This window comes from Chamaea fasciata, unplaced genomic scaffold (genome assembly GCF_029207755.1).
Source record: "Chamaea fasciata isolate MVZ Bird 193981 ecotype frontalis unplaced genomic scaffold, bChaFas1.0.hap1 SCAF_13, whole genome shotgun sequence".
Classification (NCBI taxonomy): Eukaryota; Metazoa; Chordata; class Aves; order Passeriformes; family Sylviidae; genus Chamaea; species Chamaea fasciata.
The window spans coordinates 2959699-2984401 of record NW_027094098.1 but is presented as its reverse complement, the minus strand read 5'-3'; the positions used below and the strand labels follow the sequence as shown (position 1 = coordinate 2984401).

The 24703-nt window shown below is 46.1% G+C and overlaps 1 protein-coding gene and 1 long non-coding RNA gene across 5 annotated transcripts; one reads left to right on the top strand and one right to left on the bottom strand.

Annotated features, from left to right (window-relative positions):
* Nucleotides 1-3620: 3620 nt before the first annotated feature.
* Nucleotides 3621-24703, bottom strand: PTPDC1 (protein tyrosine phosphatase domain containing 1). 4 transcript variants are annotated; one of them, XM_066195286.1, is made up of 10 exons: nucleotides 24680-24703; nucleotides 15046-15138; nucleotides 11764-11935; nucleotides 10975-11055; nucleotides 10634-10752; nucleotides 9736-9873; nucleotides 7847-9057; nucleotides 6979-7164; nucleotides 6189-6299; nucleotides 3621-5376 (listed from the first exon to the last, which is right to left on the bottom strand). In XM_066195286.1, the coding sequence occupies exons 2-10, from the start codon at nucleotides 15128-15130 to the stop codon at nucleotides 5260-5262; spliced, it is 2220 nt and encodes a 739-aa protein (XP_066051383.1). In that variant the 5' UTR covers nucleotides 15131-15138; nucleotides 24680-24703; the 3' UTR covers nucleotides 3621-5259. The 4 variants fall into 4 exon arrangements, with proteins under 4 accessions (XP_066051383.1, XP_066051380.1, XP_066051382.1 ...); XM_066195283.1 differs by lacking the exons at nucleotides 15046-15138; nucleotides 24680-24703 and adding an exon at nucleotides 12934-14000; XM_066195285.1 differs by lacking the exons at nucleotides 15046-15138; nucleotides 24680-24703 and having other exon boundaries at nucleotides 11764-12793.
* LOC136296300 (uncharacterized) lies at nucleotides 13709-17069 on the top strand. The gene is made up of 4 exons (XR_010722887.1): nucleotides 13709-13914; nucleotides 14267-14427; nucleotides 14594-14711; nucleotides 16730-17069. It is a non-coding gene; the product is annotated as an uncharacterized lncRNA (long non-coding RNA).

Below are 24703 nucleotides of genomic sequence, written 5' to 3'. Positions count from 1 at the left end.
AGGTGGCCAGGCAGAGCCGGACACAGGGCTCCTAAGACCAACAGCAACACCATTTTATATTATTTTTCATTTTAGAAATGTTTTTCATTTGTAGAATTGTGCAATTTGACATAATTTTCATGCAATAAAAACCCTAAATGTTTATTCCACTTTTTCCAACAGTTCTGTATTTGTCGAATAAGTTTTACAGTTTCAGAAACCTGCACTCTTCTCACACTTCTGCAATAAAAATAAAATTGTATTTAATTCCTAATGTTTGCCCTTGCACAGCCTGCACAAGACCAGCACAGCCCAGAGGAATTATCCCCTGCAGGATCAGGGCCCTCGGCTACTGAGCAGTCCTGCTGGGCTCTCCCTCTGTGGGAGACACAGCCCCAAACCTGGGAGCAGCTGCAAGGGGTGCCCTTGGTGGGGAAAGGGCTGAGGGGCAGACCAAGGGCTCTGTTGTGTCCTGAGAGGGACTGACCTCATCCCCTTGGCTGAGGGAGCTGTCACGGGGCAGGGAGGGTCGGGGGTGGCAGTGGCTGCTCAGGGATGGGTTTGGCCCAGGTCCCTCCAAGGTGCTGCTGCCCAAAGAGCTGCGCTGGCCCCGGGCCCACCTCCCGCCCTTCTGGGCTGTGTTGGCTGCACAGCCTGTGCCGAGGGCAGCAAGGTGCCTGCAGGCTCCGGCTCTGGGGGAAACACAGAACGTCCTGGCCGTGTGCACCGTGCTGCCAGCTCAGCACTGGGGCACAGCACGGGCTCACGCTCTCCATTGCTCCCACAGATGCAGCCGTCACCACAACACGTGTTCCCCACTCCCACAAGGGCACCAGAAGTGGTCTCTGTCAGGGAACACCCTGCTGGATAGGGTTAATGGCAGGCCTGCTTCTTCTGGAGCCTCTGTTCATTTTATGCCTTGTCAGAGTTTGGAAATACTGGATGGGGAGACGGTGAGAGTTTGTTCATCTTTCGCTCCAACAGCTTCCTTTGAAAACCTACTGTAGGCAGGAACGCTCCCAGTGAGGCTGCTGTGGAGTCGTGGCGAGTCCAAGGCTGTCCAGATAACTCTGCTGAGGGCTCTGCTGCTGCCCAGCGCTTTCATCGGCCTCTTCATTGCTGGGCCTTGTCCTGGGGAGCCCGCTGGGGCTGCAGCCAGTGCTGGCTCCCACTGAGGCTGCCTGGCCAAGAGCAGCCCCAGGGCCAGTGGGCAGAGGCAAAGCAAGGCGGGGAGGAGAAAGAGCAGGGACCAGATCGCCCTGGAAAGGCAGAGGCGCCGGGGGGCCCGCTCCTGGCCAGGGACCCTGCCCACAGCCATCCCCTGCCGGCCGGGGCCTCGAGGGGCAGCTGTGCAGCTGGGCCAGGCTGCGCCAGCAGCTGCAGCCGTGCTGGGGAGCCTTGCCAGCTCTGGGCCCTGCTGGGCAGGAGGGTCCCTGTGTGCCACCGCCAGCTGGGGCCTCACGCACTCCTCTCTCCACAGCTGCTGCCGTGCACCTTCAGAAGACCCGCTAAACAAGTCAGGCCCCGAGAAATTCACCTGTCATCCCACCTCTTCACGTCTGCCCCCGTCTGCCCTGGTGTGGATGCAGTGCTGTGTTGCACCCAACCCGACAGCCCCACCTCCAAAACGAGACCCTCTGCCCCAGAGCCCTCTGGCTCTGCACTCTGAATAGGGCTGAAGGGGGGCAGCCCCTGTCCATCTGGGCAGCGGTTGGCCCATGTTTTATTTTCACGTAAAGAAATGTAGTTGTCACAGCTATGTCTGGCTGTTTACCACCAGCAAACCCAGAGGGCAGCAGCCCTGGCTGAGCTCCATGCCCGGGAGCAGCCGTGGATGCCCACGGTGCGGGCAGCGGGAGCCAGGCAGGGGCTGCTGTCACCAGCGGCGGGGCCCCGAGGGGCTGGGGGAGCCCACGCTGAGCGTCCCTGGGCTGAGGGCACATTTCCTTCAGTGGCGTCACCTGGGCATGGACCTCCTCCAGTGGCACGGCCTAGAAAAGAGGGAAGCCAACAAGGGCATCTCCAGGGGCACAGCCTGAGCCTGACCAGCAATGTCAGCAGGCAGAACAAAGCTCCTCCCTAATTAACACACACTTGACAGGATCGGACTGATGAGCCATCAGCAATCGGTGCTGCACAGGGTCTGCTCCTCTGGGCGAGGCCCAGGAGGGAAGGGAAGGGCCATGGGGCCCGATGGGGCTGACGAACAGCGCCTGAGGCACAACAGCCCCGCTGCAACTACGCTTGATTTCCAGGTCAAAACACTCGGCGTAGCTGGGCTGGGGTTCCCCGTAAGGCACTGGGGGCTTTGGAGTCCCCCATGAGATGCACGGGGGCTGGCGTCCCTTGTGAGACACACAGGGCTATTTTAGCTTCCCTCTGAGGTATGGAGGGCACGGAGGTCCCCTGTAAGGCATGCAAGGGACTTGGAATCCTGTGAGGCGTGCGGGCGGTTTGGGATCTCTCCCAAGCTGTGCAGGGTATTGGGGTCTCTCCTGAGGCACATGAGGGGACTTTGGGCCCTCATTTCAGATGTGGAGAGGGCTCTGGACTCCCAGAAGTGTGCCGGCGCTTTAGTGTCTCCTGCTGCACGCAGTTGGGGCTGGAGTCTCTTCTGAGGCACGCAGGGGATGGCGTCCCTCCCCGGGCTCCCTGCCCGGGCTCCCTCCCGGCTCCCCGCGGGCCCGGCGGGCTCGGCGCTGCCGCGGCCCAGGGCTTGGTGAAGGGCCGAGGCGGCGCCGGGCAGGCGGCCCCCGAGCCCCCGGCCCTGCCTCCATCGGAGCACGGACAGCCCCGCGGGCAGCGCCCGGGGATGGCAGAGGAGCCGTGCGGAGCCCCGGGCAGGGCTGCCCGCCCGCCTGTCCCGGGCCTGCGGCCTCGCTCTGTGCCGCGCTCTCCCCTCAGAACGGGGCTCCCTCCCAGGGAGCGCCCGGCTCCTCCCACTGCCCTGGGAACGCCCAGCGGGATTCGGGGCGCAGCTTGCCAGGGAGAGAAACAATTCATAGGGGACTTGTTCGGGCCTTTTAGAAGATTAACCGAGAAACAGCGTAAAATCCCGGGCTAAATCGTGTGTTTTCATGTGCGTTTTCCTTGAAGACGCTTTGACTGTAACTGCCAGTGGTGCCGGGCTGTGTCCCAGCCAGCGCTAACACCCAGGAGCTCTGATGTGTGCAACACGGCTGGCACCGGGGAGACGAGCCCACATCCCTCCTCTGCCTGCAGGGCTCTCCCCCAACAGCAGTGTTCCAGCAAGAACAGGCATTTTTACAACCTTTAGGATAATGGGCTCTTGTGCTCCTGGCGGTGGATCAGAGAGAAAAGCCAAATTTGATAGACTAAACTTGAGTGTAGGAGAGGGCCTGGGGACCTGTGGTGGCAGCCGGTGACCAGGCACTGGACACAGCAGGAAGACCCCAGACTATCACACTCCAGCTGGGAGGGTATAAAAGCCCAGGGCTTCGTTGTCCCACAGCTCAGGCTGCCACTATTCCACCAGGATAAAACTGTTTTAAGGATCCAGTTGTCTGACACTCTGCTGTGGAGTACATTCCACATTTCCAGTCTTTTGGGCATTTGGGAGCTTTTGATTTTGCTTTGCACCCAAGATAAAGAAACCCCCAAAAGTGCACAAATAACTCCTTTTATTTTCAGCTGATTTTTACATTGTTCTATTTGCTGTGCTACCTTGTCCTCATCTTTCCAAAATCCCTGTGCCCATTCAAGCCCAGCCTGGGATGGTGCACACATTTTGTTTAGTTCTGTAGTAATTTATCCATGGTGGCGACGACACCCATTTAAATGTTGCAAACACCTCCCTCTGGGCTGCCGGACGTGAATCACACTGCAGTGAGTGAGATGGCACAGCACTAAAGCAGACACTGAAGAACGGGGCATTCGGTAGATTAGAAGATGAGATTTGTTTTAGCCTGACTGCTACTGCACAGAACTGCCTGTCGTGTTGCCTTGCCTCTTTGTAAAGCTGGATTTGTGTTTGTGATTCACATGTGATATTTTTCTTTCAAGTGTGCCTATTTTAGGATGATTCTGCCAAAGCAGTTGTTTTAATTTGAATTTGATGTATAATCACGCAACAGTTGAGGCATGTAAAAATTACCTGTATTTCAAACTGGTCTATTTTTAACTCTAAATGTTAGTCATTTACAGAAATGAATAAAAATATTTCAGAACAGGATAGATTCTTGTTTAACTACTTAAATCTATCAAACTGGATGAACTGCTCATTCTGCAAACTGGCATTCCAGTCCAGATCCTAAGGCTGTAATCCAAAACTGTGTTAGGGTGATGACCCAGCTGTTTCTGTTTTATTAGATAAAAATGCCTCTGCAAAGTGTATTGCTGCTAGTAAGGTTTTGATTGATGGTTTTTAGCATTGTTATATCATACTTCTTTATGTAAGTATTTGCTGGATGTAAGTATGGACAGAATCATATCCTTATGAAGATTTCATGTCATATCCTTACGAAGATTTCATGAAGTGTTTTTTCACTAAAGAGCAAGAAAAGTTTAGCTAATAAAGTAAAATTTTACTCTTATTCAAAGCACTTCAAATGCCTCAATCAAGTTTCTCATAAAAACAGTTTGAAGCCTTCTCAGCCAAAAAAGTCTAAAATTAGGGCTTGGTGACTACTGCTCAACACAGTGCATTTCTCTACTGCAACTCCTTCTAGAAAAACTTTGGTTGCAATTATTTAAGAGATTTGAAGGAAAATATTGTCAGCTGTCAATAACAGATCTCAGGATCTGCCAATATGTCTATTATTACTGTTGGTCTTACTTCAAAATTTCTGAAAGGAAAAGCAGTTTCATAGGTTCAGTCAACATTTATTTTCTGCAAAGTGAAATCAAATATCATTAATGTAAACATATGTAATACATAAATATTAACTCAATCCATTAAACCTTTGGGAATCATGGCACTGAACTTATGGCAATCATGTAACTTGAAAATAATGTTTCTTGCCAATAACAGAGGTTTCTAAATCAATAAACATATCTGACAACAGGAGAACCCTTCACAATATAAAAGAACAGTACCTGAAACCAAATGCTACAGAGAATGGTCACATGGAGCTGTTCTTTAAAACTAGGTAGACTGAACAACTGCCACTAAAACTCCCTCTAAAAAAATAAAATTATTTTTTAATACCTTCTATTACCTAAAGTTAGGTAGGTCATGCCAAGTAGCACAAAATACAGTAGCTGGAATATGCAAAATAATTTGGTAGGGCCATCTAATGCTTCGGCAGAGCTGTGTAGAAATCAAGAAGGATTCTCTGTTCCTTCCTTAATCTTTTTCCTTTTTTCTTCCAGTGCTTGTTTAAGTACAGTTTTCAAGGTACTGTAAACATATGGCCCATTCTCAGAATCGAAGCTTGTCTAAGAAAAGAGAGAAGTTTCAGTTGAGTTGTTAAAGAGATGCCATACAGCAAAATGCAAAGTAGATGCACAACATTAAAAAAAAAAAAAAAGAAAAAAGCTTTGAGATTTATCAAAGAAAAGATGTGTTTTTAATGGAGTGCTTAATGCTAAGTGATTGCAGTTTTATGCTGACTTGACATTAAAATAAAGCAGAAGAAGGAGAAATGTGGAGATTGTTTTAACAGGCAGATTTACAAGAGATGAGGAAGCAGCACGGTGAACATTCTGTTCAAGTTCACATTTCATTGGCTCAGTCCGAGAAGAAATCTGAGCTGAGCAACAGTTTCACCTGTCACTGTTACTGAATGCAGAAATTAGTTATTCACATCCTGTAGTACAGGCCTGGAACAGAGCTGACTTGGAGTGTAATTTCAGAAAATGGTTTAATCTGTTGGAAAAACTTCACATTGTACAGAATCTACCAAAGCCTTTGGTAAGCTACTCCCAGTGATCAGTCAGGGTCACCCTTTAAAATGATCTTGCCCCCAATTTGAAGATGTCCATGAACTGGCAGTGGTCCAGAAAGAGAAAAATGAGACTCCAGGATTAAGGCTGTAGTGGCAGAATTCAATTTTGTTGAGAATATTTCCAACCCTTTATGTATGTAATTATTATAAAATGTAAACTCTGAAATAAATAAGCTTCACACTGAAGTGTGAAGAAATTGCTGTAGCCTTTCTCAGAGAGGCCTCCCTCTGTTGATTGCTTTACCCCTCATGATGTAAACCAAGTAAATACATTACCATGGACAATTATTTGGGATTACTTGCCTTGGTGAAAGCTTTAATAGCACGAGCAAGTAAGGCCTCCTCCACATCAGCTGGCAGCACCTGCAGGTTCACCACACAGTGTAAAATACAAAGGATGGTCTGACACTGCTCCTGGTGGGGAAAAGGAACAGCAGCTCGTTAGAAGAAATATTTCCATGAAAAACAGTTTAGCACTCAGATTTTGTTAACACCCGGATGTGCCTTCCTGTGCTGAAACCTTCATGTGCAGGAGTTGGTGGAGACTTCCCACCAGTCTAAAGAGCCTCCGCATAATTATTTTGGTCACAATGGGAAAACTCTTCTCATGAGTGCCACAAACTATTCTGGGAATTCCTCAGAATTTCTGGGAATTTCCAGATCTCCTCCACAAACAGTAGCCTTGAAATTGAATCTTTTCAGCCCAAAATGCTGTGCATGTTCAGGGCTGTTTTCCCTATCTTGCACCTCTCTCTGTCCTTCCAAGTCTCTGTCACCACTGGAAGCTGGCAGAGAGACACCGGAGCAGTGCTTGCAAGGAGGAAGAAAGGGAGGAACAGATCTTTGCTCCTTCCCATTCCTTTTCCAGCTTAATGAAAGGGCTGGAGTATCTGTCACACAAGCAGCCTGCTCTAGGTAACTGTTTTGAGCAAGACACTTGGACTAGAAGATATCCAAAGATACCCAGACAACTCACACAATTGGATGCAGAATGAATTCTCATTCTGATTTGGGAAAAGATTGAAGTGTTTTTTTTTAAAGTGCAATTCCCTTGCCTAAAGTTAAAGAATGAATTGTCAGATCCAATATGTACCTTTCTCAGCAAGTAGAGTGCATCCTGGGATTCTGTGCAATTTTTTGCCAGCATGTCAATATCATCTTTGGATATAATAGGTTCTCTCAGCTGCTCTATCCACGACCACATCAAGCTGGAGAGGATAAAAGGATCTCTCTCAGTGCAGATTTTGTCCCAGGCTCCATCTCGAGAATTCAGTTCTTTCTTAAAACAAAACAAAACAAAACTCAAAATGCATCATTTATTTACCTTTGCCAACGTTCTCTTTGCTTGTAGCAGTGTTTGGCTGTTCATGTTACAACAAAAAAAGATTTAAGAGTTATCAAAAAAATTTGTATTTTCTTCCAGAGCATCAACATTAATCAGCAGTAATACAAGTGGTTCTTTAAAACAGAGGAATGACAGCAACAGTGCAGCTGAGAACCTCCCAATACTCCACTGGAATACACAAACCAGCTTTGCATTCCAACTCCAAAGCAGATGTTGCTAAGAGGATTTGGGTTTGACGATAAGCAATTAAGTTTCTACTAAATCCTTTTTCTTTTACTCACCAATCCTCTGATTGTTCTGAGAAAGCACTGACGAAAACCAACTCAAACCCTTAAAACCTGTACTGCTTTTGTGCCACCAGCAGCCCTGTTACAACCAGAGATAATGGCATCCGTGGCCCCCACTTACGAAACTGAACAGAACCAGAACCTCCACCCTCCTGCTAGAGACCAGAATGTGTAGGTGCATATTGCCAGCCTGTGAGAGAACTGACCCCTCATATAAACTGCTAACCCAATGTGCCATTTCAAAGATCCATGTGGCATTTTTGCCATTCCAAGAATTCACTGAGGTGAAATATGCAGAGTCCATAGCATGGAATTGAGTTAAAAATTACCTGCCACATTTCTACTTTCTGCTTCACTTCATCCTCTCCCAGAAATTCATTTATATCTGCAAGTGCTTTGGCTGCCAAAACTCTTCGGGCTTCCAAACTTAATTCTGACTGCAGAACAATGTGTGGAATTGTCTCTGACACCTCTCTGCTAGCCTGGCTTTCATATCCAATGGAAAAGCTCACTTTGGAAGAGGAAGAGGAGGAGTCAGAGTCCTCGGAGAGATAGACCCTCCTGCCATATATATTGGTCTTGTACTCCTTCCTGCGAGCAGTCTCGTTGGCAAAGCTATGCCTCGGCCCCCCAGGTTCCTTGGGACCGTGGATGGATGCAAGGCCTGAAGAAAAGGTCCTGCTGCGTTGTACTTCTTTGGCAGAGTTCCTTCTGTGATAGGAGCCATCCCTCCGTCCATCCAAACTAAATCTCCCCTGACTCCAGAACATGCACGTGTTACGCACCAATGCTTCTTTGTTCAACTCCAGCTGTGGCTTTGCCTCACCTGTGGCAGAACATTCCTCCCCACTGCTCTGTTTGGGTTTGTTGTTCACTAAGATCTGAGCAGGCACTGTCCAGGCAGTGTCGTCCTGTTCCAAAAGAAACTCAGTTCTCCTTAGGTCTGACTCACTGTAGCTCAGACGCCTTCTCAGATGAGTAAGAGGCTGAAGGCATTCGACATTCCTTCTCCTACAGAAGAAATCACACTCATGTCCCAGGGAGTTGTGCGAGTCCTGGGTGTCGAGAGCAGAGGAGTGCGTGTGGGACGAGTCGGACGCGTCGCTGTCGTGCCTGGCCAGCTCCAGCTCCCTCTCCAGCTCTGTGGGTGCCAGCTGGGACACGGTCTCCTCAATCTCAGCTGACAGGTCTGGGATGTCCAGCAGCTCCGCCTCCACCACCTGCCTGTTCTCAGCCAGGTCCAGCAGCAGCTTGCAGACCAGGTGGACGAGCTTTGGCACGTGTTTGAGGTGCCTGCTCTCGTAGCCGTGCAGCAGGTGCCTCTGGCGGGTCAGGTACTGGGACAGGGTGACAGCGTGCGCCCGTGGCTCGCAGCACGCAAACACATTCCGCAGGGGCACCAGGAACTGGGAGAATTCCCTGACACACAGCAGCTGCCCACGGGTCTGGATGGAGTTGGGCCTTTTGGCTCTCACAAACAGAATCGCTTGGTCAGCGCTCATTCTGGTGGCAAAAACCAAGTAGCAAGCTATTAGAACGCCTGGAAAATACAAAGACAGGATTAGTCGAGGAGTTGTCAGACTGAAACAAATACTTAGTGGAAATACGGGATAGAATTTAATACAGGTGAACACACAGTGTCTTCCATTACGTGATGCTGGTATTTTAATGTAATTGCCTGTGAAGAAGCAGGAGCCAGTGAAGGCCTGCTCACTGCACTGCAGTGGGAGCTCCCCACAGCCTCTCCAGGAGTTCCACCATTCACACACATGGCAGCAATGGGGGCTCCTATGGGAAGAGCACAACCAAAAAGGACTTGAAAGAAGCAAAGGAAACTTTAGGTGCTCCACCAAATCTACCTGATCCACCAGTGAGTGGCAGGTTTGTGAATGTGTTATAAACACTGGACAGTGTACCACGGGAATGTTTCTCCTCCAAAAGCAGCTGTCACATTTGAATGTAATGGAACAATTACACAGATTAAAAACTTCTCTAACCTTACAGGTCTTTGGTTTTAATATATTAAAACTGATCTTCTCTAGCCATTGAGGTGATTTGGACAAAGTAGTTTAGCACTTTTAACCATTTTATAGAGGTCCATCTTGCAATTATAGAGCATTATTAATTCTGTGAATAACCCTGTTATTAGTGGTTTATAACCAGAGCTGGTTGGAGTTTCTAGAGGAAGCCTGGTGCTGCTCCTGCATGTGGCACATACCTGTCCTCCCCAGTCCTGCGTGGCAGTGAACAGCCACCCTCCCCTCCTGCAGGGCAAAGGACATCACCTTCACCATGTCAAGGATAGTCGTGAGAGATGCCACTCCATAATCCTTCCATCCAAAATTATAAAAATAAACTGAAATAAAAAGAGAGACAGTGATTTTCTGCCGCACCGAATGGGAAAGGTGTAGTACTATTTGCAGAGGAGAAATAACTAATAAGAAATTATAATACTAAAATTACATAAGGAAGCTTAAAATATGAATGCATCTTGTTTGCAAGAGATTATTTTCCCATTTCAGTGTATGCCTGCTATTGAATCTCGATAGACACACGAAGCTAGCAAAGATTTGTCAAACTCAAGTTCAGCTAGAATGTAAAAGGTGCAACAAAACAGTGATTCATGCAAAATTACTCAGCTATATATAGAAAGAGGGCAATTTTTTTCTTTTCAGAAATAAAAGCACTTCTTCAGTCAGCAGCTGCTCCTTACAGAGAGGCACTTTCTCTCTTCTGACCATAACACGAAAATACAAAAACACTGTCAGGAGCAGGGTCCCCACATGAAATAACCTTTTATAGTCTACGTAAGAAAACGTGAGTGTACCAGAATTTGTCACACTGTTAATGGCTCAGATATTTGTCAATGCAGAAGAAAAAGAAAAATGGAACTGTTGTCCTTCCTTTAGAAACACCTGAACACAAACCCTCCACCTCTCTCTGCATAACACACAATCTTCAACAATGTGTTATTTGCTCTTCATTGTATTTGCCAGGTTTCACGGTTTGTGCAATGTTTCCTACAGAACTGCATTTAACTCACAGGAATTCAAGTGAAAATGTCCTTAAATGCCACAGTCAATAATTAATGAGGAACAGCAGCAGGAGGAACTTACTGCCAGCCTCCATAAAGGCTTCAGGAAGGTAGGTGAAGCCACTCTCCTGCTCCAGGGGGTTCCCACAGCTCGCATGCTCCCCAGGACGCTGAAGGTTAATTACGGTTTTTATGCCACAGCTTAAGGAAGGAATAGATGAGTCAAAGTATTACAGGCAGCCAAAATCTCATTATCCCTTATTTTCTGAAACACACATTTATTCTTAGTGGGGAATAAATCTTTACCTTTAGAGCGTTAAAATGAAAGGATCTTTATCAACAATCCAAATCTATGTTGAAAGAGAAAATGGATCAGGAATTACACTAGTAATACTTAAAATAGATGATCACTAAATTTGTTACCTTTCAAACTGCTCAATAATGTTGTACTTTTCAATTAATTCTGTTGAGGGTCGAGCCATTGCCAGGATGTTATCTGTTATCCTGAGAAATTAGAAAAGGAAATAATAATGTTACCATGAATAATTTCCTGGGTATGAGTCTTCCAAGATAAGAATACCGTTATAGTCAAGAAAGAGAGAAATACCTCGCTAATTAATTAGAAATGACTTTTAAAAATTCTACTATGTCAGAGTGTTAGTGATAAATCTTGTTAAACTGATACAGATAGAACATTATCAAAAGACAATTACTGGAACTGCTTAAGTACCAGGACATAAGTAAAAATTCCTTTGAATAGAAATCTGGACCCAGATCCCTGTTGGTCCCTTTAAGGTTTGTAAATGCCGTTAAAGCATTTGCTGTTTGAAAAAAAAGTAAGAATGTCAAGACACATTTCATGTGACTCTTGCTGCACATGAACATCCTTCTGAACACATGCCCACATTATTTCATCTGCAGGAAATGCTTTTACTTTTCAATTCCATTATTCACATGTTTAATTAATTTGCATCCTAATCTTTAGTAGCCCAGAACAGCTTTTTTTTATATAATTCATGACGGACAGGTATTTCTTCTTCTGGATCTGAACCAAACTCACTGTAAGTCAACAGGAACCTTTCATCATCTTTCCTGGACTGCGTACAACAGCCACCACATCAGGTTCTAATTCCAGATCAAACTGTCATTATGTTTTACACTGAGCAGCTGATTTTTGAAAGCCCAGCCGTTGTGTGGAGTGGAGCTGCTCACCAGGAGGAGTAGAGGCCCGTGATGGCCTGCTCGTGAGGGGCCCAGCGTGTGGGGTTCTCGTACTTGCAGGCGCGGCCACCACAGGCCACGGAGCACTGCACGTGCCCGGGGATGACGTGGCGCAGCCGCTCACCCACCTTCGTGTACTTGGCCGTGGGGCGCCTGGAGCTGCCTGCACACAGACACAGAGAGACAGTCAGCCCCAGCCACAGACAGAGCCCCTCAGCCCCATGGCCACCAGTCACTGACAGAGCCCTCAGCCCCATGGCCACAGCTCCCTGACAGAGCCCTCAGCCCCATGGCCACCAGTCACTGACAGAGCCCTCAGCCCCATGGCCACAGCTCCCTGACAGAGCCCTCAGCCCCATGGCCACAGCTCCCTGACAGAGCCCTCAGCCCCATGGCCACCAGTCACTGACAGAGCCCTCAGCCCCATGGCCACCAGTCACTGACAGAGCCCTCAGCCCCATGGCCACAGCTCCCTGACAGAGCCCTCAGCCCCATGGCCACAGCTCCCTGACAGAGCCCTCAGCCCCATGGCCACCAGTCACTGACAGAGCCCTCAGCCCCATGGCCACAGCTCCCTGACAGAGCCCTCAGCCCCATGGCCACCAGTCACTGACAGAGCCCTCAGCCCCATGGCCACAGCTCCCTGACAGAGCCCTCAGCCCCATGGCCACAGCTCCCTGACAGAGCCCTCAGCCCCATGGCCACCAGTCACTGACACCATCACCACCTCAGCCCCATGGCCACCAGTCACTGACACCATCACAACGTGTCTCAGGCTTCTTGTTCAAGTAAGGAGTTTGAGAGGAAAAAAGTCCTTGCATTACTGCCAGGTGTTTTTTCTGATGAGGTTAGAGGTGAGTGACCATTTGCAGCTAAAAAAAAGTCACACTCCACTTCAACCTGAAATCCAAAATAGTTAACCATATCCTTGGTGTATGCATGAATGTGTGCTTCCATTTTCCCTGCTGTTTATAAAGAAGCTGTTAGAGTAAAAAGCATGTATTAACATCTGAATAAGGAATCAGTGAGCAAAATATAACATACAAAATACTGGAAGAAAATTAAACCCCCCTATTTCATCCACACATGAAAAATACAGACGTATAGCAATATCGAGAAAATACCCAGAACTGCCAACAGCCTCAATGAAAAGTACTTTACTTTTTTTCTCAAGAAAAGTTGCATCCAGCTCCTCGGGGCCGAGCGACGACAGAGCCACCATGACCCGGTGCGTGGACGAGGAGAGCAGCTCCACCACGGAGCTGCGGCGGCGCTGGCTGAGGCGGAGAAGGGGATCGGAGGAGGAATGCCTCCGCCCCTGGAAGAAATGGCTAAAGATGCTGACGGCCGAGCGGCGGCGGGGGGAAGGCTGCATGGCTGCGCGGCCCCAGCTCCGCCCGGCACCGCTGCTCGGAGCGCTCTGAGCGCAGGGGAAGTTGCTCAGCGCTGAAGTTTCGGGAGCGGAGCGGAGCATCCCCGAGAGCGCTCGGCAGCTGGTCCCCGGGCTGAGCTGTCGCCATGGTAACGGGGGATGCAGGCAGTGCTGCCAGCCAGCCCCGGGCTGCTCCTTTCCACAGGGATTGCGTCTGCTCGGGACAAACTGTTCCACCGCTTGATGAAAATAGTTGCATGGCAAGTAGGTAATTTTCAAAACGCGCTGGGAACAACCGAAATGTTTGTCATAAACAATGGGAGTATTCAGTTCCTGCTCAATAACAAGCATTCAGAACTCACTAAGACACAAAATACTCCATTCAACAGAACAATCAAAATGTAGCTGGAGGCTCTGCCTCCTGAGAGATCTGTAAGGAGGCACATTATACTCCCCCACCTCTTGGTTCTTCATTCCACAGGCACCTCTCCTCCTCCACTTCGCTGCTTCAAAATGCATCATTAGCTGCGTAATGATTGGGATTGGTGTGTTCCTGCTGAAATGCTTCAGTACATGATGAATTGTAGACTGTTTGCCTGGACCATTCACATCTTCTAACAAAACACAATTTGTTATCCCAAACAAAAGGCTGGGTTTATTTTTCAGGGCGCAGCTTTTTTATGAAGCAAAGCTGTTAACCCTACAGCCAGGGAGAAAGCAAATCATGAGGAGGAGAAGGTGTGTCAGCTGAGTGCTTCAGGCTTCTGAAGGTAGGTATGAGGTGGCAAATTGCCTCCCACTTTGCTTCCAGTGTGCTGAGCAGGAGGATGAGGTGGCCGGAAAGATTGCAGCACTTGGAAAAGCAACTGTGAGGAGAATGGATTATAGTGATGTAAAAAGCCTCTGTCATCCCTATGTCTGTGCATCAGACTGCACCGAAAGGGGAAATCAAGAAAATCCACTTTAACCTGGTCAATAAACAAATTAATCCCATTTAATTTTCCTAAAATACATCTGTGTTTCTTCTTGTACCGCAAAACCAGTAACTTGTACAGAGGAATTTGCATAAGAGGAAGTTCCCTTCTGGGACAAATTCACCAGGCAAAAATCTGCTTCTTCTAGGCACTGACCAGGAACTGAGGGCCTGAACTTTGACTGCTGTTCCCCAGTTCTCACAGAGATGTGGCAATGTTTGCTGTGGGTACCAGCAGTGATGTCGTGTGAGGAAAGGAAAATGTTCAAATCCTTGACTCTTCATTCATCAGTGGAGCTGATATCAACAGGTAAGGAAACATGTAAATACACTTTTATTTTGGGGGTTGTGTGGAAGAGAAAGGAGATGAAAACCGCTATTTCAAGTGATACATGTATCCAAGAAATGTGAAGAATATTTTCTAATTAACTACATTCCTTTCTTGTATTTAATTCTTTTTCTCTTTCTCTTTCCAGAAACTTTTCAGTATAGGTCAAATGAAAGTGGAGACAGAAGTGAGGAAAATAAAATGGTGCACATCATTATTCTCCTACTGAATCTAGCAGGTTTGCAAACAAACACTCACCCAAAACTGTAAGAAAGAATTGCATCCTGTAAAAGTTTAAATAATTAGAAAGGGGAGTTTTGTGGAAGGCAGGTTTGTATTTTCAGAGAGCTAGGCAGTTTCTCATTACAAAAATGGCATCCTTTCTTCCATTAAGGGATCTGACAAAATGAAAATTACAGAAAAGACCATTATCACCATGATATGGTGATGAAATAATGCAGTTTGGTTTTGTTAGTGACATTTTAAGCTTATAAGCATGGATAATATTTCTGGCTTTTTTTATTTTTATTTTGTGGGGTTTCTTTTCCAGAATTGTTCTAAGCATTTATTATGAATGGCAGATTAGAGACAAATTCTTACCTGAACTCATATTTGCCAGATACACACTGCTCTCTATCAGCGAGGAGTATGGTTGCTCATTTTGCAGCAAAACTCCTGCAGCCATTGCAGTACCTGTTGAAACAACAAAATATTCATTGAAAACCTGCAACAGAAGCTGAAAAACTGCAGAATAAAGCCACGTGCTCCTGGTTATGGAGTGGTTGAAGATTTGGGCAGTCAGGCATGGGCTGGTACTTGACAGACAAACTGTCTACAATCCACGGGCCCTCGCTGCTCTTCCCTGCACTCCTGGGGTTTGGAATCACATCTGTGATGATTCTCCTCTAACACAACTGAACCCAGGACTCTCTCCAGGCAGAAACAGATTTTTTTCTCTACTGTTATTTCTAATACAAGGTTGATGTTGCTCTGAAGACCTTCTATCTGACAGAAAGGGAAAGCAAGCTGTAAATATGAACACAGTAATCAGTCACTGTGATGTTTAAATAAATCCTTTGCATGGCTCTTGAGTGGAAATTCTTACTCAGTGTTAAGATCACCTTTCTGTTTCTCTTACCTCTATAGGAAAATAGCTTCAGGCATAACAAAAAAAAAAAAAGCATTTTTTATACCAAACTAGGCACATCTCTGCTGCATCATTAACTATATAAACTTTGCTAAATAGAAAACCCTTGGGTTCTCAAGTCTGCAAAACCGGTATTAGGATTCAGTAGCATAAATAGGGTTTTGAAAGACAGATTTGCTAATAAATAAATAAATAAATAAATAAATAAATGTAGAAGAGTCCTGTGGGGATTAGGAGATACAACAGGCCTGTGTGGTGCTAACTGCTTGCTGTTCATTGTCCAGCTTTTGTCTCTAATTCTGCATAATTATTTTTGTATTAAATATTTAAATAAAATTTATTCACTCGGATATTACATTATCTACCACATACCTGAATAAATTATTCTTCCAACAATGCTAATGGCCTTTATTCCACAAAGTCACCCAGTGCAGCTCTGTTCTTTTGAAGATGCTTAATGGTTGGAACAGATCACAGATCCACATTAAGAACTTTTTCATAGTGCTGCACCAGCCCTCTCAAAGGGATGAGAATTACATTTGTCAGTGAAAGACAAAAAGCCTTCTGGAACTTCAGAGATGCTCAGAAATGCATCTCTAGTGTAAGTACATTAAGAAGAATATGAATTAAGAACACTCTTAATAAAGATTAAAAGAGTATCTGGAGCAGTTTCTACTCAGCTACTTGACCATCTGACTCTGTATCCTGAAAAGTCAATCCTTTAATAAAGTACCTTTATGTAATTGCATTCTATTCGGAGAAGCTCCAGAACCTCTATTTTTTTTCCAGTGGATTTTGAAATCAGTAAGTGATGGCTTCCATTATCAGAGGAAACTTTGACCCTAAAGAAAGAACTTCATGTTATCCCCAGAGTTTCTTTTTTTTGAGTTAATAATGCTGAATTAACAAAAATTCTTGGTTTCTATTTCTCAGAAAGTTGTCTTAAAAATTCTTAATAGCTTGTCCAGATAACATTTGAAAAAGATATCATTTGGCAGCAGAATCACCACCACTATGACTATTTAGTTCTCCTATTTCCTTGTACTCAAGTGATAAAAAACAAGAGATGAAATATCAGGGATATTTCTATAATCTAAAATTATTTTCCTTTTTTTTTTTTTTTTTTTTTTTACCCAGGAATCAGGGTGATAAGAACTCTTAACTGGAAAGGGAAGAAATGGAGGTTAATGCAGAAGAGAATATACCTAGAATATGACAAAATATTACTAGCAAGATTCTCCTAAGTGGCAGAGGTGAGCTCTGTGTTTCTTTGTTGTCTGGTTTTATTTCATTTATATACCAAATCTACAATTCCTGTGCTGCCCAACTGACTTGAATGTTTTGTCTGTGCCTTTCAGTTTGCTGAACTTCACTCTCAGCTGTTTTAAATTGCTCAGTGTGAACAATGGGAGTATTTCCCTTACATTTGCTTCTGAAAAATTAGTAATACTGTGACGAATGACTTTGCTGAGTTACACTGCACTCTCTCAGACGGGGGGGGTCATTTGGGATATGTCAGTGCTGATCTTCTACAGAGGGGCATTACGTTCCTCCACCGATAAAAAGGGTGCCAGAAGTAAAATAGTGCTTAGTAAAAGCAGCAGCTCTCTCCTGCTTCGCCTCTGTAGCAGATATTCTTGGTTTTTAAAGACATTCTTCAGCGTTTTGCGCATCCCCTGAACGCTGGGTAGCTGTGAGGACACAGCCCGGAGCGCTATTCCAGGTCACGGTGCCCATACGCTGCTTGGGGATCCGAGTCACGTCCCTCGGGGCAGTCACGATATCGCCTTAATCAGCTCTGCTGCTTTATCTCTGCCGTGATTCCTATTGCCATGACAGCAAAGAGGCCGCCCCTTAATCCCGGCTCCCTGCGAGTGAGAGGGACGGTCCCTGACGGACAGGAACGGGTGTCTCCTGCGGTGCAGCCCCGTCCCTGTCCCGATGTCTCCTGCCGTGCAGCCCCGTCCCTGTCCCGATGTCTCCTGCGGTGCAGCCCCGTCCCTATTTCAGCACAGGCAGCGGTGCCATCCAGCAAGTGGAACAGCCCGGCTCCTGACACCAAACACCGGGAAATGTGCCTGTGCTGTCGGCTGGCACAAGGGAAGGGCAGGACAACACTGCCCAAGGAATCTCTCGGAATCCTCATGCCAAGCGCTCGGGGTATTTCGGGAGGTCCCCTCCAGGCTTGGGCTTGAATCGTGCTTTGATGTCTGTATGAGTTTTGAGTTGCCTCCTCTTTCCCCCACTTTTGAGCTGAACAATTTCTACCAGAAGCGATTTTTGTCTCCTGTTGCACTCGATGCACGTGTTGCATTCGGTAACATGACAGCTGCCGGGTCCCACTCGCTGCAGCACACGTGCAGGGGTGCCTTTCCTGCAGGGGAAGCAGTGTGGACTCCTCGTGCCATGGACCACCTTCCCCTCAGCAGTGAAGCCCCTTGCCCACGGCCATTCCCTCTGGAATAAAGGCTCTGGGTAAGGTCACAGTGGAGCTGCAGGTGCCACACAGGCAGCAGGACAGCTGGGACATCGGGGATCCCAAGGAGCAGTTCCATGCTCCATCCACAGGCAGCAGGACAGCTGGGACATCGGGGATCCCAAGGAGCAGTTCCATGCTCCATCCACAGGCAGCAGGACAGCTGGGACATCGGGGATCCCAAGGAGCAGTTCCATGCTCCATCCACAGGCAGCATCCCTTGCTGGCTCTCAGGAGCCGGCTGCATGACGGACCCAGCAAACCAGCAGCGGGGTTTGCAAGTCACCAACTCTGCCTTGTCACAAAAACATTCCTGTCTGGTATTTCTGCATCTGGAAACCAGTGGCTTCCAGTGGCTGGGCTGAATTTTTGCTCCAGACTGAAAGGAGAGGAGCAATGTCCATTATTGCAGCAGCCAGGGAACAATTATACAGCCAAAAAGTGAGGAGACAAGATGCTGGTCTCACTCTATCTTGGCAATAAAGATGGTTATTTAACACATGCAATTGCTACCTTTTGCTTCAGAACACGTTTTCAAACAGAGAGAGGAGCTTGCATTCCTAGCCGGAAGGATTCCAGGTAGGGCAGTGTAGCTGCCAGCAGGGACAGTAATCCCATTGTAAGGCTCCCACTGCGCCCCTGTGCACCTATCCAGGAATAGTGAGGGCCCAAATCTCTAATTCCTGTGCCTTTGGCAAATAAGGATGCCGCAGCAGACCACACACTTAAAAAGATCACCTGTATGTATTAACATGAAAAAAACTGGGTAAGTTTTCAATTTTAAAATGTCAATATATGGGAGAAGTATTTTAAACCTCAAATATATTCATACGATAGAGGCAATGCTGATGCTTAGGCCTGTCACATGAAATTTGAGGTTAGTCTTACTGTTTTCTTGTCTTCTAAAGTGAATTTGTTCTCTCCCTGTTGCAGTCACATGTAAGTAACTACCCAGCAGCCACATTTGAAAGGAACATAGTCAGCTCGCTGCAGGTAGGGGTGAGGGTAGCTTAGTACCTAAGCACTTGGCTAACACCTCTAAAATTTCCTGTGGCCTAATTCTGCAAGTACTTGAGAAGCTTTGCTTTTGTGAGCAGTCCCACAGAAGTCAACAGAATGTCTAAATATAAGATCACACGGGATAAAGTTTCACTGCCAAAATGCAAAATCCTGTAAACTGCACTAATGGAGATGTTTCAGGCAGATAACTAAAGATAACTTCGATGATTAAGACTAAGTAAAAATAGGATAGTGTAGCAAGGACTGGGTAGATTTAATGAAGTGGTTGAGAGCTACTAAATTATAACTTCGTCTCTCAATTCAGGCTTTGAATCTGATGCTTTAAGATTGGCAGATCATGAAAGTTTCTAGCAAAAAATCTTCTAAATTGGCTGAGACATGGTTAGTCACTGGTTCAGGAAGCACTGGTAAATGAAATTGTGTTTTAAATCACCACAGACTATCTAATTTTAACATTGCCAGGAATAACAAAGCATTTCTAAAGGTTTGTAAAAAATGATGATAACTGGGGGTTTTTGCTAAACTTGACTATTATGATTAATGAAACAAGATGCAAAGGTTGTTGTTCTAACACCTGTACCAGTGAAAAAGCTGACTGAGAACAGATAGTTCATGGATGCTTAAGCTACAATTTAACCATGGTCTGGAAGGCATTTTTAGCACTGAGCACACATCTTTCAGTAGGCACACTTCCAAGGTGCTTTAAAAAGCTCAATTATTTGAAATTTGAAATGTTTACTACCTGTAAGCAAACTCCAAAATATTGGAAAAGCAAATGAACATATGGATAAAGGATAGAGAGGAGACTAGGTAAAAAATGTAAATGAATTTTCATATAGTTTAGTTATACTCCATTTACACAGCAGAATGATAGTACAGCTGCTGTGAAATTCTACTGGAACCACAACCAGAAAGGATTTGTTATTTCTACACGTCTTTTACCCTCTTTGGGAGAAAAATATTCCCCACCTGTCTTATTAAAAGGCGAATGTCATTCAATCATCAAGTTTGATATTTACAAAGGATGCTTTCGTGTACAAAAGAGACAAGAGAATATAATTCATTAAAAGATTATGTAGGTGCTGGTTTGGTGATTCAGTGTTTGCTATTCATAGATTTTTTTACATAAATAGCATGAAACTGCAAGCTAAATGGATGGACAAGTCTCTCAATTGACTTGAGCCATGTTATTTAAATCACCTCTTTCTGTGGCACTGCTAACCTACCAGTTAACAGAAGGTATTTGAAACTACCTTGAACAGGCTGGCAGGCAGTAATTATGAGAGACTCATCAAGGAGATGGCGTAAAGTGAATCTATTAATTGTTCTACAAACACAAACGGTGGCTCTGAGACCCTTGATCATGAACATCATGTTTACCCAGAGACTCTCAGTCTTGTCACACAGAAGAATGAAATACTGGCAGTAATTGTCATTCTGACAGCACCCTGAAGTGCAAGTTCAAAAATTATCTCTGCAAGTTAGAGAAATTCTTTTTAAATCTAATACAGTCAAAACCATAGTAAATTTACATGAGTTTTAATAGTTTTAGTAATTTCAGTGTAACACCTTACCTGTTACCCTGCAAAAAGAATGAGTGAGTGCTGATCCCTTCATTGCTGCAGTATCAGCCCCAAGAAACACGCTGCAGGGGAGTCACGTTTTAGAGAGGAGAAGCTGAATGAATTCCCCTGGTGTTTCCTGTGCCTAATCGGATCTGGGACGGTAATCTGGGAGGAGTCAGCAACGATCTTTTCTTAACCTACACTGTGTGGGGAGTGCCTCGGGGACTATGCAGATAATCATCCCTAAACTGCTTTTTAAAGGTCTGCCCGGCCTTTAAAGGATTGAGGCAAACAGGCCGCACCAGCCTGATGTTCTCATAGCTGAATCTCCCAGCTCTGCTCTTCCTGTCCACCTCATTTCCTAGCAGCAGCAAGTCAACAGGAATTTATTTGTGTGTGTCTCTGGAGAGAATCGGAGGTCAGCTAGAATGAAATATATATTGTACAGTGAAATAAATCTGCTCTTTGCATTTTGGCTGTGCTTTGAGGGTTGCCCTTGGTTACCTGCCTGGGTCAATTCACACAACAGGAACAGCCCCACAGCAGCACTCCTTGGTTTTACATTGTTCACTCACTGCACAAGTGGCTCTAGAAATCTGAATCTCTGAATTATGAGTAAAGGGACACATGTATTTTCCAAGTGTCAGCACACAAAAATGTGTTAACAAATGGAGCATCTGGCAAAACATTTTGTAGGAGGAACTGGAAGAAGCTGGCATCATTTTAGTTGACTAAAGAACAAAGAGCAGCTTCAGATAACTAATAAATATTAATTAAATTCTTAATATAAGCATACTGTTTGAGGGAAGTTCCGAATGTTCACATTCGAGAAGCTGTCACTGACAAACCTAAGTTTTATTTCCATGTGGGTAATGTAACACTATTTGATTCCAGAGGGGGGTTAATCCTTGAAGGGTCCTGGTGCAACAGCCTCTGCCTTGCTGTATCCACTTGCAGGTGTCAGAGCTTTGCTGGTTGCCCCTTCATTTGTTCCTGCATTTGTACTCCTCAGTATTAATGACACTTTGTTCAGCTGAGGAACTATTTTTTTTCTAGTGCTCTGCAGAGTTTGGCTAATTCCAGGCATCAGTGCCAAACGTGTTTGTTCAAACAGGCCATGTCACTGTGCTTGAGTCAAGACAAGGCTTTGTGCTAACTGAGGGTGACTTTTTGGGAGTCAACCAACAGGCTGAAATAATCTGCCATTTCCAATGAAAGAATACACAGAGTAGGTGGGATGCTAATGACTAAACTAGCAATCTTCATGTCTCTAGGCTTGGCATTTTCCTGTTTCAACAAAATGAAGAATCCCAAGTTCTCTGGAAAATTCTGCTGAACTATGATTGCCATTTAAAGATACTAACAAGCTTTTTAGGTAAGTAGAACAGGATCACTGGGCTTCTGGCAGCTTATTTCTCTTGCACTGCAGGAGCTGCCTCATGGCTACTTCACAGCAGACATAGCAAATCCAGCTGTCCCATGACCTTAGGTACAGGTTTATCAGATTAGGCAGGTAGAAAAGTGTCTAAATTGCCACTTAGAATGTCTGACCACTGCCTGCACTGCACTGGTTTCAGTGGCACATACACAGCATCAAAACATCACTTTATCCTTAAATTTAAAGCAGACTAAAACCTAGGATTCATTTTTATTTAATACAAACTGTGTATTTGGATTCCTCACTGGCTTTGGGCATTTCCAGCTTCTCCTTTTGCTTTCTGCTCTTCTCATAGTTTGGATCATAAAAATCAATTAATTTTGCTTTATATTCAGCCTGTATTGAAACACTGCAGGGGAGGCTTTAGCTTTGTGTAACTTTAAAGCTGTATACATGTTATTAAAGACTTTCTGTAAGTTCTGCTTTTAGATATTTTACATATATATATATATTTATATATATATACAGATATAAATTTTCTGTCTATTAAGCATAATGCTTTACCACCACAAAGCAATCACAAAAGCAGAGTCAAAGCCTTTGGCAGACCTCAACTTTACCAACAGTGTTACAGTTGTGAGAGAAATGTACTCATTCAGCTGCTTAATGAGATGCCACAGCAGCAGCCCACCTGTGATCCCTGTCCTCTTTCATCATCTCTACTTCTGACAGTCTCTCATTTCCTGTTGGTTCCACTGTTCCCTAAAATTGCCAGTAAAGGACAAAATGTAGTCAAACATTAGGTAAAGACAGCAGAGTATTATGAGAATTCCAACTCAAAAGACATTTCCCAAACTGAAGAATTGTATCAGGTGTTATTCAACGGACTTACAGTGCAAAAGGTGACTACACACCTGGGAAAATAGAGTAGAACCACTTAAACTAGATCTAGCTATAAAAAGGAAAGCACTGATTTATGAGACAATGACCTTCTCCATGTCAGATTTCCCACTTCCTAGACAACTCCTCTCACTTACGATTTTACTGCTATTACACAAAATAAAATACTCACCATGGTAAAACTGGCTTTACAATGAAGTGAAATGTTTACTCAAACATGTGGAAGAAACACTTTTCAGGTCGGTTTATGTGTCCAGCCAAGCAAGTACATCACGAGAGAGGATTACACTGCTAATTATATCTGAGGGGATACTCTCACAGCAGCTGGCCCTGGAGACTGTCTTCCTTTCTCACTCCATCTTGCCTTAGACATGCAGGTGCTCTCTATGTCTCACATAAACTACTGATGGAAACAAGAGATGGAAAAATCACAGAATCCCAGAATGGTTTGGGTTGGAAAGGGACCTTAAATTCCATCCAGTGCCACCCCTGCCATGGCAGGGACACCTCCCACTGTCCCAGGCTGCTCCAAGCCCCAGTGTCTAACCTGGCCTGGGACGCTGCCAGGGATCCAGGGGCAGCCACCACCCAAATCACAACCTGAAAATGCTTTCAAGCAATACAAAAGTGCAAACACATTTATTTTATACACATTATTGTGGGATTAATTCCTCCACAGATGTGGAGCTCGGTGCTGCTCAGTGGTGTGAAGGACTCCCAAAAACACGTCTCTGAGAAAGGCAAAAGTAAGAGATCTGTGCAAAGAGAAAACACTGAAGTCTAGATTATTAATATATTATTAAACTTTTTGTTACTCCACTTCAAGTGCAGTGAGAGTCTGTAGCCAAAAGCACGAACAGCTACAGCTAAAAGGTACTGTTGAGTGAGCTATGTTGAGGTCCCTCAGCGGGACTGACTGAGCTGCGTTATTCAGGGTGATGAGTGATGATGAGAGGTGGGGTACAACCCCTACAAAACATGCAGACACTGCTGAGAAGGGGAAAATCAGTTTCCATTGTGCTACCCCGCTGTCATTCATGGTCCTCTCTCTCCCTGACAGCTGTGGGCCTTTGCAAAAGCAAAACCACACAGATCATTTATTATACTGAAAGCATTTTGAGGTTGTGACTCAGGGGGTGGCAGCCCCATCCCTGGCAGTGTCCAAGGCCAGGTAGGACAGGGCTTGGAGCAGCCTGTGACAGCGGGAAGTGTCCCTGCCCACGGCAGGAGGTGGCACGGAATGCACTTTAAAACCCTTTAACCCCAGAGCAGCCTGGGCCGCTGTGATTCGGTTCTGTGACTATTCAGCAGCGGGTGGCAGAGGGGCTGTGTCACCGCACATCCCCCGGGGGTACCACAGGCCGTTCTCGGCCACAGCCGGTGCCGGGCACGGCCGGGGGCGGCAGGAGGAGCCCGGAGAGAGGGGCCGCGGTGGGGTCTCAGTCCTTCACGGAGGAGCAGGGTCGAGCAGCGACAGCGGGGCTGCCCGACGGCCCGGAGCGCCCGGCGGGGCTGCGCTCTCTGAGGGGCGCTATGGACGGCTCGGGGCGCTATGGACGGCTCGGGGCATTGTGCGGAGGGCTCGGGGCGATGTGAGGAGGGCAAGGGGCGCTATGGACGGCTCGGGGCATTGTGAGGACGGCTCGGGGCGATGTGAGGAGGGCAAGGGGCGCTATGGAGGGCTCGGGGCGCTATGGAGGGCTGGGGGCGTTGCGAGGACCGCGGGCGGGGGCGCGGACCCACCTCACCTGCAGGGCCGCTCCCGCCGCTCC